The sequence below is a fragment of the Carcharodon carcharias genome, chromosome 2, assembly GCF_017639515.1.
Source record: "Carcharodon carcharias isolate sCarCar2 chromosome 2, sCarCar2.pri, whole genome shotgun sequence".
Taxonomy (NCBI): Eukaryota; Metazoa; Chordata; class Chondrichthyes; order Lamniformes; family Lamnidae; genus Carcharodon; species Carcharodon carcharias.
In genome coordinates, this window is record NC_054468.1 from 223,842,223 (window position 1) to 223,857,724 (window position 15,502).

Below are 15,502 nucleotides of genomic sequence, written 5' to 3' on the forward strand. Positions count from 1 at the left end.
AGCCTGAAAAGCAGCAGGCGACCCTGGCGAGCCCTGCAGAACATTGATGTGCATTCACTTCCAGTTCACCCAAATTGTAGGCTGCCAAGTGTATGTTGCCTCTGTGCTGTTGTGAAACATGATAGCATGCTTTCCTGCTGACGTGGACGGATGATCCAGTGGGGGTGCAAGAGCCTGGTGGGATGGCCTGATAATGATATGCTGATGTATTACAATGAGGCTTCCGACGATCGATGGTGGGAAACGCGGCCCGCCGATGGCAGGTTGAACGGACAATAGCAACCTGCCTTCCCACCATTGTGAAACTGATTGTGCCATATTGTCTGCTTTACGCCACATATCACGCCTGCCACCAGTGGACATAGAAGGTTTCGCCCGTTAACTCTGTTTCTCTCTCCACAGATGCTGCCTGACCTAAGTTTTTCCAGAATTTTCAGTTTTTATTTTATGTCAAGGAATTACCAAATTTTTAATAACATTATTGTGGGATATTTTAAAGCAGATTTATATTTGTGTGTGTATATGGTTCTGTGTGTGGCTAATTTAATTAAACTAGAAACAATTAGACTGCAAGGTTTAAATTATCAAAGAAGTGAGGTGTAAGATAGGTGTTTGAAATGGAGATGGGTAAAGCTCGGGTGAGGCCGGCAGATAGCGTGTGAGTGAAATTTGCATTTTTAGATAAGTGGGAAAGGTGTTTGATTTTTCAAAGGGATCTGGAAGATGTTTACAACTGGCAAGATAAATAAGGCAAGATTATTATGTTGACTTTTCCCAAAATTGCTGGCCATAATGATAACATGAAAAATTGTGTGAGGTGTGGCCATGTGAGATCTTGAAAGGTGACTGTGTGAGATAGACTTGGGGAAAAAGCCTCTAGCCACCCTGTAGAAGTTTGCTGTTCCAATAATGAAATTTGTGTTAAAAGCCTTTGGAAGTCCATTGCTCAGTCGGTGCTTGTGGATGACTATAAATTTGGAATCAATTTGGATTGTTGCCTTAAAGGGGATGTTTAGTTGGGAGTCTGGTTAGGTAGAAATTTTGGGAACTGTTATAACTGTGTAACTGTAATCTTTTGTGTGTTTAAGTTTGTTGTTCTTTTATTACAAAAATGTTTTAATTAAACCTTTAAAATCTCTAAAGGTGACAGTGGACTCATTATTTCTGACTTCAGAGCACAAGCCTTCCCGTAATACAAATTGCAAAATCATTCTGATAGTGTGGCCAAGTTTCCCTTGTGGATTTGGTCAGCTTGGCAAATACCATCTGCCATATCATAACATTTATATAAGAGTCTGTTATTTTTGACATAACATCTGTGATTTGTTTAAGTGTCGTGTGGTACTGTGCCAATTCTAAGCTGTACAGTACAACACTTCAATAGATTGAATATCTAGCCTGTTACAGTCGAATGCAATTCTGCATGTTTTGCATCCCTGCCCATGCCCATTTTCACCTCTTTATACACCTATGATTATTCATTGAGTAATTATTGCTATGTGATATACAATTGCACCATGTGTCATTGCAGAGCTTGGCCTAACTAGCCAAGTGGTTATGGTACTGGGTTTGTAACCCTAAGATCAAGAGTTCAAATCTCACAATGGCGCTTGGCCTGAATAGCCAAGTGGTTATGGTACTGGGTTTGTAACCCCAAGGTCAAGAGTTCAAATCTCACAATGGCAAACTATGAAACAATGTAACTTCATCTGAAACAGATGGAAACAGGTTTACTCAAAAGAGTATCAAGAGTTCAAATCTCACAATGGCAAACCATGAAACAATGTAACTTCATCTGAAAAAAAAACAGATGGAAATGTGTTTGTACTCGAAAGAGTTACACACAGAGAAAATGTGTCATTGTAGCAAACCATACAGCAGGAGGAGCACACATTGAAAACTTTTAATTCGCCATGTAAACAGATACAGTTGTTCCTTTTGAATTATAAAAACTCTCCATTTTTGATCTTCAGGTTATAGACCTCAGCTCAGGTCATTTATGGAATCTCTCATTCAGTCATTTTATAGAGAAGGACATGATTCAGCACAGCTTCTAGTCCTGTATATCAATAGGAAAGTGCCTGTGGTGGGAATTTGTAGTTTTTAGTATTGTCTGGGTACTGTAGTGTACTTTATTGATACTAAAATTTCCATCCTTTAATGTAAAAAAAGAAAGACTTGCATTTATATGACATGAATATAAATTATAATTATAACTTCATGACATTCCCCAAGCACTTTACATCAATAGCATAACACCTGTAATGTGATGCAACATCTCAAAGCGCTCCATAATGACGTTATATATCAAAATGTGACTCTCAGCCACATAAGGGGTTATTGGGACAGATGACCACAAGCTTGGTCAAACAGGTAGGTTTTAAGGAGTGCCTTAAAGAAAGAAAGTGAGGTAGCAAGGAGGGGATTCCAGAGCTTAGGACCCAAGCAGTTGGAGGCACAGCCACCAGTGGTGGAGTGATGAAACTCGGAGATGCACAAGAGGCCAGATGTGGAAGAATGGAGAAATCTTGGAGGCTTGTGAGACTGGAGGATATTACCGATCTAGGGAAGCGTGTGGCCATGCAAGGATTTGGAAACAAGGATGAGAATTTTAAAATCGAGTCTTTGCTTAACCAGGAGCCAATATGAGTCAGGGAGCACAGAGGTGATGGGTGAACAGAAGGAGTTTTAAAACAAATGAAGTACTTCTAAAGTGTGGTCAGTGTTGTAATATCGTTGAGGAATTGAAATGACATGGTATAGAATAAGAAGAGGGAAATTGAGTGGTTTTGCCTTAACTGTTTCTTAAACCGATGGTTTTCTCTAGTAATTTTTCATGTCAGTTAGTTTTTGTACAATATATGGAGTAAACACTTACTTGTGTAATAACTACAGCTAATGATGGTCAATATTTTAATTTCTATTCATAGTTTATGTTTTGATAACTAATTCTAAGTTGCTTCTTGCAGTTAGATGTTTTCACTTTACTGAACAGACAGCAGTGTCGTCGTGTGCTGCACATTGACCTACGGAAAGAACAGCAGAAATACTACTGCAAGATCCAGCAGAAAGTCAGATTATCAGAGAATGCAGGTACTGAGCTAGATTCAGTTATTTTATTCTCACTCATTTCAGCTTTACTGTTTTTAATATCTTTATGGGGGGCCCGGTTAGTTCAGTTGGCCACATGGCTCAGAATAATGCCAACAGCATGGGGTTTGATCACCATTCTGGCTGTGGTGGACTTGGGGCCTATCTCCTCACCCTGCTTTGTAGTAAAATCATGGTATAAGCTGTGGTTCAGCAACCCTGGAATAATCAAGGATGCTACCTGAACGAGAAGCATATCTTTTATCAGTAATCTGGAACTAGGTGTCACAAGCACAGGGACTAAATCTGCAAATGCTACAGGATTAGTGAAGATAGCAGACACCAGAACTGAACAGATAAAAGCAAAATGCTGCAGATGCTGGAAATCGGCAATGAAAACAGAAAATGCTGGAAAAACTCAGCAGTTCTGGCAGCATCTGTAGAGAGAAAAACAGAGTTAACGTTTCGAGTCTATATGACTCTTAAGAGTTCTGAAGAAGAATCATACAGACTCAAAATGTTAACTCTGTGTCTCTAGCCACAGATGTTGCCAGAACTGAGCAGGATAGGTTACTGAATAATTTAGATATATTTGAAAATTGTGCAGACAGGTGGCAGATTAAAGAAAATTGCAAGTGCTTCAGATATGGACAAAAAAAGGTCTCCATGCAGGTTGCTTCAATAATCTGCATAGAAAATGAATGAGGTACGGGGTTCTTGATTTACAATAACTTAAAGCTATCACAATAATGCTCAGAGGCAGTGAATAAAATAAAATCATTACTGGTGTCCTCTGTGACTGCAATTATCCCTCATTGACCTCTCTGGATCCTTCACCATGGTTCAACACACCATTCATTCTCCAATGCTTTTTCTGTGTTGCCCAGCTCAATAGGACCACCATCACCTAGTTCCACTTTTTGTTATCTGATTGTACCCAGGGCATCTCCAACAATGGCTTCCCATTTGCACCATTACCTCTGAAGTATCCATAGATCCACTCTTGGTTTCCTCATCCACATGTTTCCCCCTGGTGACATCATCCAAAGACACAGGATCAGGAGCCATAAATACTCTGATGGCTCCAACCTCTGCCTACCCATCACCTCATTTGGCCCCTCCACTGCCTTTGTGATGCAGGACTTCTTGTCTGACATCCAGTCCTTTTCCAGCCTCACATCCTCTGTAATGTTGGCCATCTCTGGTCCACCTCAGCCAATCAATTGCCAAAGCTCTTATCTATGCTTTTGTTATCTCCAAACTTGAGTATTCCAATAGTCTCATCCCCCTATCCTTCCATAAACTGCAGCTCACCTGAAACACTGGTGCCTGTATCCTGCAGAAAGCCCCCCTTACCTATTACCCATGTCCACCCAGACACCTAACATTTCATATTTACAATCCTCACCCTCATTTTTAAACCCCTTCATGTCTTTGTTCCTCCCCATCTTAGTAGTATCTTCCCTCCTTTGCTCTAGCATTGTTGGCTATTCTTGTGGTTGATTAGCCACCATACTCTGGATTTCAGTTCCTGTAATCTGCTGCCTCTCAACCTCCATCTCTTCCTTTAAGATCTACCTCTTGAGCTGGCTTTTGGGAACCCCTCCTAATAGTTCCTGTATAGGCTACTGTCCATTATTTTTGATTTATATCTTTGTGAAGCATCTTAGGAGTTTTTTTACATTAAAGGTGCAATTTAAATGCAAGTGATTGTTGTGATCCTTGCTGTTTATTTGTTCAAGATATATTCAGAGTATACATATATATGTTTTACTGGGCAAAGTCTGTCTTTCAAGATAATGGTAATACATGCATGTGTAAAGATGGAAAGTAATGGGATGCATTGCTGAATAATCAATATCTGAAAGAGAAAGCAATTTTACCATTTTGTATGTCACATTGTCGGACACAGCCAATATTGCAGCATCAGATTTCTTAGTTTTTGTTTCTAAAATCCATAATTCACATATATCATTTGTTGATTTAATTGTTAATCGTTTTTTTTTATTTACAGATGTCGAATATATAAACAGCCTGAGTAATTGTAAGAATCTGCACTATTCTTCACCCTATCTCAATGGTAATGATTTGGAAAGAGGACCACATGCATGCATTGAACTTCCAATCCTCAGAATGTCTCATTGTGAATATTTATTAAGTGGCTTATTGAAAAAGGATTCAAGGTACGCATGTATTTTTTCTCATTTAAAAATTGCAAGTGGATGCAGGTTTGAATAAGAAAGTATTATCTTAGTAACTTTGCACTTTGCCTTTATTAATTCTCACAGACCAAGGAAGGGAGGCCACCTTGCGATGCAATGTTAAGGCTGGGCAGGGAATCAGTGGCAAAATGAGATTGGGAGTAAGTAAGAGTGTGTGGAGCATGACAGCTAAGGGAGGAGGTTTTTCAGAGACTGGAAATTTATAGAGAAGAGGTTAGTGAAAGATGAGGTTATGAGTCTTGGATAAAAAGTAGCAGGTGGGAAACTTGGGTAAGCTGTGGAGGTGCTTTTGGACTTTTGCTTGCATCTTTATCTATTTTTAATGGGCTACCAGTCTGGAACTATTGTGACAACTGAAACTGAGCTAGTATATGATTAATTGTTTTTCTATAAAAGTAACATGAATCAATTAGAAAGAAAGTGATTTATTTGCATTGCTTTATGATTGGTTATTTTATCTTTGAGACATTCAATCAATCAGAGAATTTGGGCATGAGCCTATTCTCAAACAATCATGGCCCAGATTTTAGGGTGGTAATGATGGCAAAGCTGTCAGCGTTAGTATCGTTACTCCTCTGAAACAGATAGACCTTTTCGAGTCCACACACATACAGTTAAATGAACAAATCCAGAAGTTGTTGTCAGTAATATCTGTGCTTTTGAGGTGTGCTGTTGAGATCCTCTGCCAGAAAGGAATTAGAAATCATTGAACTGACAAGAACTTCCCTGTTATGCTATTAGTCTTGCCAAAAGGACTCTTAAAAAAAGTTACACCTTGTTGATTGATGTGTAACTGTGTTTTTAACGCTGTACTGAGTTTGTAATTACTGCTGAACAGGCTCACTGGCCCTGAAAGAGTAATTTTATATTTGTTGAATGTCAAATTTCTCCATATGATAAGAAATTCAACATTTTTAAATAATATTTTTTAGAGTTTGTGTATGATATTCTAGCTTCAACCTTAACCTGCTACCATTATCCTCTGTATATGTTCCAACTATTTATTTAAGAAATAAAGGTGAAGGGATTCAGTGGTTTTTACTTTCTGGTTTGCTGTCTGTGAGAATACTTCAGTGTGATTGGCTGCCTACTCTATTTGATGATAACACTGTGGCTGCACGCCTGGAGATTCCCTTGATTTGGCACCAAATGGACACCAGGAAAGGGCAAATATACATCACAGAGATCTTTGTGGGCAGCTTTCTTTGTGGTCAGCAGTGAGTGCCGTCAATTTGCCACTGACCACCAAATGAGTCGACCATCAGACAGTCACTATAGACTCAAAGTATTTTGTTACATGGTAGCTATGATCGCTTATTATTAATCAGGAACATTGTTGACCACTGGCGCCTCTTTTATTTGGACATTTTTAATTGTTTATGTTATTGTTTGGTATCTCTTCCAGTTTTACACCGGAAGGCTCCAGCAGCCTATGGGTAGGGACAATAAATGGCTTATTCAATATTAATCTGGCCACTGGCGAAATTGATGCTACTGTGCAATTTGAAGGTAATTTTTATACCATGCTTGCACCTTATTTATGCGTATATTCCTTTCAAGTCTTAGTTATTGTGATCCTATTTTAATTACTTAATTTACTTAAATTTAGTTAATTTAAAGTACTTAACCACTTGCAATTTTGCTGAAATAATTTGTCTTATTTCATATTACATTGTTTGTTTTAGGATGCTTAAAAGTCTCGGAATGTTAATAGCAAAATATCTTGTTTCAGATCATCTTGGCTTAAGCATTCAGACAGCTGGATCTTATGCAATAGGAAGTAGCAGCACTAACAAGGCAAGAGAAAATGATTAAATACCTCTTCAACAGGAAATGAACAAAATATACTATTTTTAATTTTGTATATATTCTAACTGCCATTTAATACAAGTATATTTGCACAAAACTAGTATTATATTCCAATTGAAGATAAATGATGTCAGTGCAGTAATGCCGTCTGTTGGAGCTTGGCACTGTGGAGTGATGGAACCTGATTTTCTGTCAGCGATCCTCCCTCTACCAGAATTATAACAATAACAACTTGCATTTATATATCTCTGTTAATATAATTAAAACATCCCAAGCCACTTCGCAGAAGCACAATCATACAATAATTGAGCAACATTAGGAGATATTAGGACAGGTGACGAAATGTTTTCTCAAAGAGGTAGGTTTTAAGGAACATCTTAAAAGAGGAGAGAGAGGCGGAGAGGATTGGGGAAGGAATTCCAGAGCTAGGGCCTAGGCAGCTGATGGCATGGCTGCCAATAGTTGGGTGACGGTAATTAAGGAAGCACAGGAGGCTAGTGTTGGGGGAACACAAAATTATTGGAGTGTCGTAGGGCTACACAAGGGTACAGAGATAGGGAGGGGGTGGGTGTGGTATGGGGCCCACTGACCCCTGAAGTAGAGCGTTGACAGCCACAGGTACGGATGCGTGCCGAGCCGGGGTCGACACATGGAGGAGCAGGCCTGACTTCACTAAAGTTTTTGGGGGTTAGGAGATGCCCATACCTACAAAGGAGCTGGCCAGGTCGGGAATGCAGGGTGAGGACTCACTACCTGCGCTCTTATTCCGCGCTAGCAAAAATTTGGGGCGCTGGGCATGGGGGGGGGTGGCTGGCGGGAATCCTGGAATTGGGTTCCACTCGCCGTTTTTAAAAGACTCCACGAAAATCTGGGCCAGCATCTAATCCTCACAAAAGAAGAGCAATATTTGTAGAATTGTGTCAGCCAAAAATCACACATAGGTCCAAAGATGTGCAAGGGACTATCATGCACAAAATTGTAACTGATCTGGTTACGTTGAAAATAAACTTTAATAAAGCAGACCAGGAATGGTTCTTCATTCTTGGGCTGCCCAAGAGAACAAGTATTGTCTGTTCTTGTATATTAGGAATAAGGAATGGTCATTTCTTGCATGACACGCAGCAAGACCTGGACAATATTCAGGCTTGGGCTGATAAGTGGCAAGTAACATTTGTGCCACACAAGTGCTGGGCAATGACCATGTCCAACAAAAGAGAATCTAACCATCTCCCCTTGACATTCAATGGCATTACTATTGCTGAATCCCCCACTATCAAACATCCTGGGGGTTACCATTAAGCAGAAACTGAACTGGACCTGTCATATAAATGCTGTAGCTGCAAGAGCGGGTCAGAGGCTGGAATTCTGTGGAGAGTAACTCACCTCCTGACTCCCAAAAGACTCCACCATCTACAAGGCACATAACAGGTCTGTGACGGATTTTGTTTTGTATATTTGTTCATGGGACGTGGGCATCGCTGACTAGGCCAGCATTTATTGCCCATCCCTAATTGCCCTTGAGAAGGTGGTGGTATGCTGCCTCTTGAACTGCTGCAGTCCATGTATTGTAGGAACACCCACAGTGCTGTTAGGAAGGGAGATTTTGACCCAGGCTCTCCACTTGCTTGGATGAGTGCAGCTCCAACAACATTCAAGGAGCTCGATACCATGCAGGATAAAGCAGCCCGCTTGTGCACCCCATCTACCACCTTCAATATCCGCTCCCTCCACCAGTGACAGCAGCGTGCACCAGCTACAAGATGTACTGCAGCAACTCACCAAGGCTCCTTTGCCAGCATCTTCCAAATCTGTGACCTCTACCACCTAGAAGCACAACGACAGTAGATGCATGGGAACACCACCATCTGCAAGTTCCCCTGCAAGCCATGCACCATCCTGACTTGGAACTATATCGCTGTCCCTTCACTGTGGTTGGGTCAAAATCTTGGAAATTCCTAACAGCAGTGTGGGTGTACCTACATCACATGGAGTGCAGCAGTTCAATAAGATAGATCACCACCACCTTTTCGAGGGCAATTAGGGATGGGCAATAAACACCGACCTAGCCAGTGATACCCACATCCCATGTACAAATGTTAAAAAAAATAGAAAAAAAAATACACATATGCTCAGTTGACTGAAAAACAGCGTTCGCATTGTCAGTAGAACCCCTGCAAGCTGGATCATTGCTTCCTCTGGATGAAGGATTTGGGAACAGAAACTAGTTTAAGATTCAATAAACTTTAAATGAGGTATATTCTGTATTCATGATGTCTCAAAGCTTGACTGCCAATGCTACAGGTGTATAAATGCAGGTATGAAAATGCAAACCATTGCATATTGACAATCAGTGATTTATTTAACACAAACGAAAGAAGTTTCTTCAAGAATAAGTTTATTTCAAACTCACTTCTTTATACATGTTGAATCACCGACTGTTTTAAAAGTAGTGAGATAGATTTTCCACTGTAATTACGCCAGGGGAAAAAGAGGGCAATATATCCTGTGACACATTTCCTAGCTTTTACACCATAACATCACCAGATACTAGGATGTCTGTTAATCCCTGACATCCAGCGTTGCTGTTACAGTATTTTTCAGACTGCGAAACCTGTGCAACAAATTGCCCTGCATTTACCATGGCAGGAACATGACACTTTTTCACCTCCGAGGCCTGATGGAGTAAAGCTCTGGGTAGACTCCAAGGTGAGTCTGGGGGTCTGCCACAAAGCATAGTAATGATTCTGAGGCTGTAAGCCTGACGACGGTTCAAGATACATCTTGGAGGGAAATTCCCCTAATCCGCAAAATCTAGGCTAGCATCTTTACGAATATGTTTGGTTTTCAATTGTACCCAGTATTTGCATAATTTTTACAAGTACTTTCCTGGCGATAAAAATACTCAACATTTTGATGAGATAAAACATAGTTTAAGAGGGAAACATTTTACTGCAGCTTTTGAACATGTACCTCTTATTGGAATTAATTAGTTTTACTCCTACAGATTTTCTGTCTCCTTTCTTCCATGTTTGGAAAGCATATTGCTCTGCTGGAAGTTCATATGCATAAACTTGCAAAAATGTGTCTACAATCTCGCAACGAGGAGGAATCACTCAGTATCATTGCCAGGTAAAACAATTCCTTACTAGATATTTTAAAAAGATGTTAACATCTTAGATTAATAAGATTTTCCCCTCAGAGGCCTGATGGAGGTATTCAGTATGTATGAACCAGCTGACATTATGTTTTTCATGGTGCATTGTGATAAATTATACAGCTTATTAACAGCAAATATTAGTGTACAGCAAAAATGTTAAATGTAGTAGTATCATCAAACTACAGGTTAAATACATGTCTGTACTATTCTTATCTGTGACTAAGGCACCTAAATGAGAGAGGAGGGGGTTTCTCATTTTCTGCCTGTAAGATTTGTTGGAAGCTTCAGACCAGGAGGTACTCTGAAAAGATGGCCTGCCTCCAGGCTGAATCTTTTAAGCAGGCCAGCTGCAAAAAGTTATGAACACTCCTCCCCCAGAACCCTGAAGTCTTAATGGAATCTAGGAAAATCAGCCCTTAAAACTGAACAACTAAGAAAAGTATGGGAAAGAATTTTAAGATTTAAGGAAGGAAAAAAATTTAAAGTGTCAACTAACAGTGCTATTCCTGTCTCTTCAATCATGTTACTTGCCATTTGCCTACCTGTAATACATTGCGTATTTATCTATTCTTTAATTAGTTTTATTCCTTGTGGTTGTTTACCTTTAATTTTTATTTAGTTTAGTGGTAATTTTCACTAGTTGCTATATCCTTGGAATCATTCATTTTTTTAACCTTTATTAATATGAGCTACAGGAGTCACTTGATTGGTAGCCAGTACTGAGCATCTCATCTTTTTTTCAGATCACCTTTGCTGCCCACTTCCCCTTTAAACTGTGATCTGCAGCAGAAAGAGAAAAGTAAGCTAGCCGGGCACTCAAAGGCAGGTATGTGCTGTTTCCCTGCCTCTCTAGAATGTAGACAAACCACAATGACTTGTTATTGCAGTCAGATTTGTGGCTGCTGATTGAATATACCATACTTAATTGCCATTCATTTTAATCCTTGTATTGTTAAAAAAAACTGAACCTAATGCTGCCATTTATTTGGACGGGATTTCAGATTGTGCACAACTTGTCATGGGTGGTTCATGCTGTATTGTTTGGTGTTTGTTTCCCATTTTATGCTATAATAGAACCTGCCCCAATTTCATCCCAGTGAAATCACTGAGTGGTCAGTTTACCATGCGATGAGGATGATAATTCACTTCTATATGTCTTAATATTTTAGTGCTTAGATTGGTGTTAAAACTGCATACCGTTTGGTGGCTGGAACTGACTCTTGCAATTATAATGTTTTGTTTGCTGATCTTACTGGGCTAGATTTTACATTTACTAACTCCCTTCTCCCACATGTTCTTGATATTACAATTAACTTCTTCTGGTGAAATTGATTTATTCCTGAAGTCAGAAACTTTACATAAAGTAAATTTAATCCAAAAATAAACTGCAGGTGTTTTTTAAGCAATTTATTTTTCAGTTTTGTATTGTGTGTGCACTTTTCCATTTCCATTTCACTGATTAATTTTTTGGCAACTTTTGGAGACACTTTGAATTGCACTTAGATTGTATTAAAAATAATTGTTATGCTACAGGAAATGTGATGGAATATATGGCAGATTGTTGTGGTGATAGATTGCAATCATGATTGTGAAGAGTAATGGCTGAAGCCATGTGTTGAAAGGACATGTGCGTGCAAGTTTGTTGGAAATACATTATGCTGAACATCAAAGCCTATAAGAAGCTAAAGCAATATAAAAGTTTTTAATGCAGACTGAAATAGTTTTATAGTAGCTGGGTGTCTGACAGAGTGCCAAGTTTGTGTAACTGAGGCCCTCTGTAGCAGAGCTTGAGTGTTCGTTGTCAAAATTTGCACATTTTTTCATTCATCATATCTTAGACATTGCTATTTTTGCTCTTGTCCGTTCTGATAGTTTGGCTTGCGTTAGAAAGTGTTGGCGTTGGCACGTGTAAGTAAGAAAATCTGCTTTAAAGGGGGAGAAAGCACGGTCCAAAGAAAATCCTCATTTCAAACATATCACCAGATTCAAAATAATCTGGCCCAGGTTTTCAGGTTAGACACACAAATATTGCACATCTGAATCTATGGTGGGATTGCACCGTAAATATTTCTTGGTATTCTTTATTACTTTCATTTTACTGCTGAATGGAGCCATTTTTGTCATATTTAGTATTATTAATATTGTTGTTATGTAAATGTAATAAAAGATATTTTTAAAAATTCTAGCTGAAATTAGTCTCACATACATCAAGCAAGGTGATAAGTTGCATCAAAGAATTGATTCATGAACTCTAAAAAATTGAGATTTAATTCCCTAAATCATAAGGGAATATTTCAGAATACTTCCCATTTTTGTACATTAGTATTATGAAATATAAAAGTGCAGCATATAAAATTTAATTTCAGTTGAAGGTATCTGGCCAGTAGAAGTGTTCCTTTAAAGAAAACACTTCCGCCACTCTGTCTAGTGGAAACGCAGCTCATTTGGGAGAAAATGTGAAATTCATTTCTGCACAATTACGTTGAATAGACATTAGAGCACAGAAAATCTACACATTACAATCCATGGTGTCTGTTGGTGACCTCCAGATAAACCTGCAAATCAAGACCCTGATGGGTAGGATGTTGTTGGCTGGACAAGTAATATGTAGCTTACCAAGCAGTGCCTTGCATAAGTAGACTGCACATTTTCAGCTGATTAAACTCCATTAGTACCACTGTGCACGCTTGGCATCCTGGAGACTGTGTGCAGTCCACTAGTACTGTAAACTGCTTTTTACCTTGATTGTTACCAAATTGTGTCTATGATGCCAGGACTTGGGTTAAGTGGGCTCCTATAAAGAGGACATGCAAGCAGAAGCTGTTTGTTGTGCATTTCTCACTTGCTTGGATCATAAGTATAGTAGTGAGTTTCCTTATGTGTCAAATACCTAGCTGACCTAAATAAAGAGCTGTGATGCATTTGAAAAGAAAATATTACTGTACTATAACAGTGGTATTTAACACTGATACTGTACTTAACACATATATAAGGATAATACATGACTGTACAATAACAATAACAGTGTATCATAATACTGATATATGTAGGCAGTATGCTGTAGCACCAATATAGTCCAGTACTATAACAATAATAGATTCCTGTACAAAACTGTAGTATTATTACATTAATATTGCATTAATATTAATATTAATGTATAGCGCTGTACTTTAAAAGAAATACTGTAGTAGAACACTGTGGTATGACACTATAACATATACTGTACCATAGCAATAATACATTACTGCATTACAATACAATTAATTTTTGTATTGTAACAATGTGCTATAACAGTACTATCTTAAAGCACTAAAATTTGATCAAATCAAATCCTAAAGACGAGAAGATTCTACAATATATTTTAACAGAATGTTGTTTATTTAATGTAGTGTAGTCTTTTTATGTTACTCCATTATTTTGCTTATCTGGTTAACTGAATGCTATACAAGGGGCAGAATTTTCCTGTTGGTGTGTGGGGGAGGGCCCTGCACGCACGAGCGTATAATGACGTGCAGTGATGTCAGGCGAGCTTCTCGACGTCACTGTACGCCATCGCGATATTCCGTTGGGCGGGGGCGCAATGCTCTCCGATGCACACCCGCAATTAATTAACGGGCCACTTAAAGCCCTTGAGGCACCAATTGACTGCGATTTTTTGGCGCCTGTGCAATCTTCAGGTCGAGGCATGGGTTCAATGTGCAGTCGGGTAGGACACATTTGTATAAACATCATCCACGGACGGTATAAGAGAGCTCAGTGGGGTCGCAAGTGTGCTCTGTCAAAAAATGATGTCTGTGTGATCTTAAATACTTTAAAACACATACCAGCTGCTTGGTCTGGACTCACAACGTTCAGGTCAGCATTCTGCAGTGAGGAATTTTTTTTGGGCCTGCATGTTTCAATCTCCACTGGGGGCACCTCCTCTGAGGAGGAAGGGAGGGCTAGAAGGGGGAGGAGGCCAGGAGTACACATTCAGCCTCCAGGAGAGCCACCTTTGGGAGGTCAGGCGAAGGCACAAGAGGTGCAGGGCCAAGAGGTTGTCCAAGGAGGAAGGGGCCGCAGAAAGTGCCACTATCCTGCTGCCAGGGTATACAGGTGGTGAAGCAGCTACCTCAGAATGTCTGAGGTGCAGTGCTGAAGGAGGCTCCGTCTCTCAAAGGAGGCAGTCAACTATATCTGTCAGATGATTGGGCCTGAGATCTCCGCTAACTGTGTGGGTGGACACCCCATGCCAGTGGTTCTAAAAGTCATGGCTGCCATCATCTTCTATGCTTCTGGCTCCTTCCAGGGCTTGGCGGGTGATCTTTGTGGTGTCGTCCAATCAGCTGTCCACACTTGTGTCAAGCAGGTTACAGAGGCTCTGTTCAGGCATGCATTGACCTTCATCGTCTACCTTTGGGACCAGGCAAGCCAGACACAGCGAGCTAGTGGCTTTGCGGCCATTGCTGGCTTCCCCTGCGTTCAGGGTGCAATAGACTGCACACATGTGGCAGCCTAGCTGAATGGATGGCTGCTGGGTGACAAGGGTTATCCCGTCAGAAGGTGGCTCATACCTCTCCACCATCCAAAAGTCACACCAACTCATAAAGACCTCATTGCAGGCCAACACAAAAACACCAGTGATAAACCCGTGGTGTGCCTAAGGTGCCTTATGTTTATGTTTTCGGGTGCTACGTCTTGGTGCTGACCCCTCCGTGGGAGTGGCATCTGAGACAGCCTGCTGATTCTACTGTCCTGTTGGCCTCGATGACCTTGGCGGCCAGTTGTCACAGTTTCACCGGATGCAACGGTCACTGACAGAGGGCTGCCCTTATCTGGAGCGCCCTGAGAGGAGCCTGTAGAGGTGATAGGCAACTGCTGCGCACTGAGCTGGGAAACTTGGTGCCTAGACCATCTCCCACATTGGCACTGACCAGCTAAGGTCAATGCCGATGTGAGGGCTTGCTGGTCTGAGCGTATCCCAAGAAAGCCCTGGTGGGTCTCCTGGAGGAGCCTCTCCACGAGAGCCACCATTCTCCCCATGGAGGACGCATGACGCTTGGACATGTGGCTTATTGCTTCAGTGATAGTCTGCGTAGACTCCTCCACCATGGACACCAAGCCAAGTATAGCCTTATGTGTCTCCCCAAGATGCTCCCGCACACCTGGCCACATTTCCTGTGCATGCTGTGTCGCGGACGACTCCAGAGGCACATCATCAGGTACTGACTGCTGGTGCCATGGG

At 40.5% G+C, this 15,502-nt stretch overlaps 1 protein-coding gene across 1 annotated transcript in view; it reads left to right on the top strand.

Annotated features, from left to right (window-relative positions):
* Positions 1–15,502, top strand: part of wdr27 (WD repeat domain 27) — a 256,794-nt gene that overhangs the window by 21,760 nt on the left and 219,532 nt on the right. The window contains exons 9-14 of the mRNA XM_041207594.1: positions 2,970–3,093; positions 5,105–5,273; positions 6,718–6,821; positions 7,045–7,109; positions 10,126–10,250; positions 11,022–11,104. Coding sequence (XP_041063528.1) covers positions 2,970–3,093; positions 5,105–5,273; positions 6,718–6,821; positions 7,045–7,109; positions 10,126–10,250; positions 11,022–11,104 — 670 coding nt within the window. The remainder of the gene's footprint in view (positions 1–2,969; positions 3,094–5,104; positions 5,274–6,717; positions 6,822–7,044; positions 7,110–10,125; positions 10,251–11,021; positions 11,105–15,502) is intronic.